The sequence below is a fragment of the Cebus imitator genome, unplaced genomic scaffold (assembly GCF_001604975.1).
Source record: "Cebus imitator isolate Cc_AM_T3 unplaced genomic scaffold, Cebus_imitator-1.0 Scaffold59, whole genome shotgun sequence".
NCBI lineage: Eukaryota > Metazoa > Chordata > Mammalia > Primates > Cebidae > Cebus > Cebus imitator.
In genome coordinates, this window is record NW_016107374.1 from 1,400,507 (window position 1) to 1,402,729 (window position 2,223).

At 35.0% G+C, this 2,223-nt stretch overlaps 1 protein-coding gene across 2 annotated transcripts in view; it reads left to right on the plus strand.

Annotated features, from left to right (window-relative positions):
* SMC1B (structural maintenance of chromosomes 1B) overlaps positions 1 to 2,223 on the plus strand; it is an 81,288-nt gene that overhangs the window by 54,435 nt on the left and 24,630 nt on the right. For both annotated transcript variants that reach the window (XM_017529472.2, XM_037738901.1), the window contains exons 13-14: positions 305 to 442; positions 1,005 to 1,121. In XM_017529472.2, coding sequence (XP_017384961.1) covers positions 305 to 442; positions 1,005 to 1,121 — 255 coding nt within the window. The remainder of the gene's footprint in view (positions 1 to 304; positions 443 to 1,004; positions 1,122 to 2,223) is intronic.

The window sequence follows — 2,223 nt, forward strand, 5'->3', positions numbered from 1 at the left end:
ACCAGGATGGTCTTGATCTCTTGACCTCGTGATCCACCCGCCTCGGCCTCCCAAAGTGCTGGGATTACAGGCTTGAGCCACCGCGCCCGGCTGTTAGTTTTTTTTTTTGAGGAAGCTGCATGGCATTTTGGTTACTCCAGATCGCTAAAGTACTTAATTGCCTAGTCTCTTACTGGAAGAAAGAGAGGTAAAGTGTGGTTGTGGTGGTAAGTAAAAATCAGTGAATTATTACATATGAAAACACTTTGAAAAGTGAAAGTGCTTTTCTGTCATAAAATATTTTCATATTTTTATTTCTTTTTAGGATTTAATGAAGACACTCCGCAAAGAAACAGATTTGAAACAAATACAGACTCTGGTACAGGGAACTCAAACACGACTCAAATATTCACAAAGTGAACTAGAGACAATTAAAAAGAAGCACCTTGTTGCTTTTTACCGGGTAATTTAGACTTACATAAAATATGATGGGCATTTGACCCAGAACATAGAATTTCAGGAATTAGATTTATATAGCTCCATGTAATTTTTAGATACTTTTATTTTTTTGAGACAGTCTCACTCTGTCACCAAGGCTGGAGTGCAGTAGCTCTATCTCTGCTTGCTCCAACCTCCGTCTCCCAGATTCAAGTGATTCTCCTGCCTCAGCCTTCTGAGTAGCTGGGATTACAGGCATGTGCCACCACACCCAGCTAATTTTTGCATTAATTTTAGTAGAGACAGGGTTTCACCCTGTTAGCCAGGCTGGTCTCAAACTCCAGAGCTCAGGTGATCCAGTGCTGGGATTATAGGCGTGAGCCACCGCACCTGGCTAATTTTAGATACTTTATCCCATAATTGAGATTATATTATAGTCCCTTAATTATTTTGAGGTATTTAATCTTTTATCCAGCTGAATTCATCTTATAGATTCTTTTATTCCAAAAGACACTTATCACATTTTTGGCTTCACTATATAAAGCTAAAACAGCTGTGCTAAAAAAATTTTTCTCTTTTGTTATTAGGAACAATCTCAGCTACAAAGTGAACTACTAAATACTGAATCTCAGTGTATTATGTTGAGTGAAGGAATCAAAGAACGACAACGACGAATTAAAGAATTTCAAGAAAAAATAGATAAGGTCAAGAATGTTATATTTATACATAAATGGTATATATAGTTATAGACCAGATTCTAGATTTCGGGCTTCTTATGCTAAAGCAAAGGTTGACAGGTAACAGTGCCCTATCAAAAACAACAATGTTGTAAGCTAAGTTTTATTGTTTTGCCAAATTAATTTTTTTTGATAACCTCTATTATTCACTTAAAGAGACAATGACCTGTGCCTATTCTCCTCTGCACTCCAACCCCTCCTTGCCCATTGTAAAAAAAATTATAGTCTCTTTCTTTTCTTCCACTTCCCTAATACTGTGAGGGAAAGAACTGTCATTCAGTTTATCTTTTAAGGTTATTTATTCATTCAGTAGTATTTTTTTAAAAAAACACCTGTTTTGTAGCAGGCACAGTACTTGGCTCTAGGACAATAAAAATTTGGTCATCTAGTTTCTGCTTAAGAAGGGACAGAAACTTTCTGATTTAATTCTACCCATTGCTTTTAGGACTGACCTTTATCACATGATTTGGAATCACACTTATGTTACTTCCTAATTAGTTATCTCTCTTCCAGGTTAAATATCCCTAATTTCTTTACTTATTTCACATTACCATGTATCGAAGACCAGCTCTGGTAACCATCCTCTGGATGTCTGTTAATGCCCCAGAACAGAGCATGATGTCAAGATACCGTCTGACCAGTACAGCATACTGTGGGGCTTTACGTATATAACTGTAATTTTCCATGATTTGGATTATCTAGTCACCTAATTGTAACTTACTACTGCATTAATCATATCACATTCATATTTCATGTATATTTAACTAAATCTAAACATGTTTAAAATGTCCTATTCTTAAAATAGATTTCTCTCATCCTATAATTATACATAAAAAATCAGAGCTTTAAAACATCGAGGTTAAATTTTACTTTGTTGAATTTCCCCATTCTAGTTTTCCCAGATCTTTTTCATTCTTAATTCTATGCCGCATACCACTCGTTATTATACTGGCAAAGGTACTATTGTATTACTCATACGTAAAGAATCTTTTCTTTATTTGTGTAGAATATTTTGGTGGGTCTACAGTAAATGGAATTCTTCCACTTATTTTTTTTTTTTTTTTTTTTT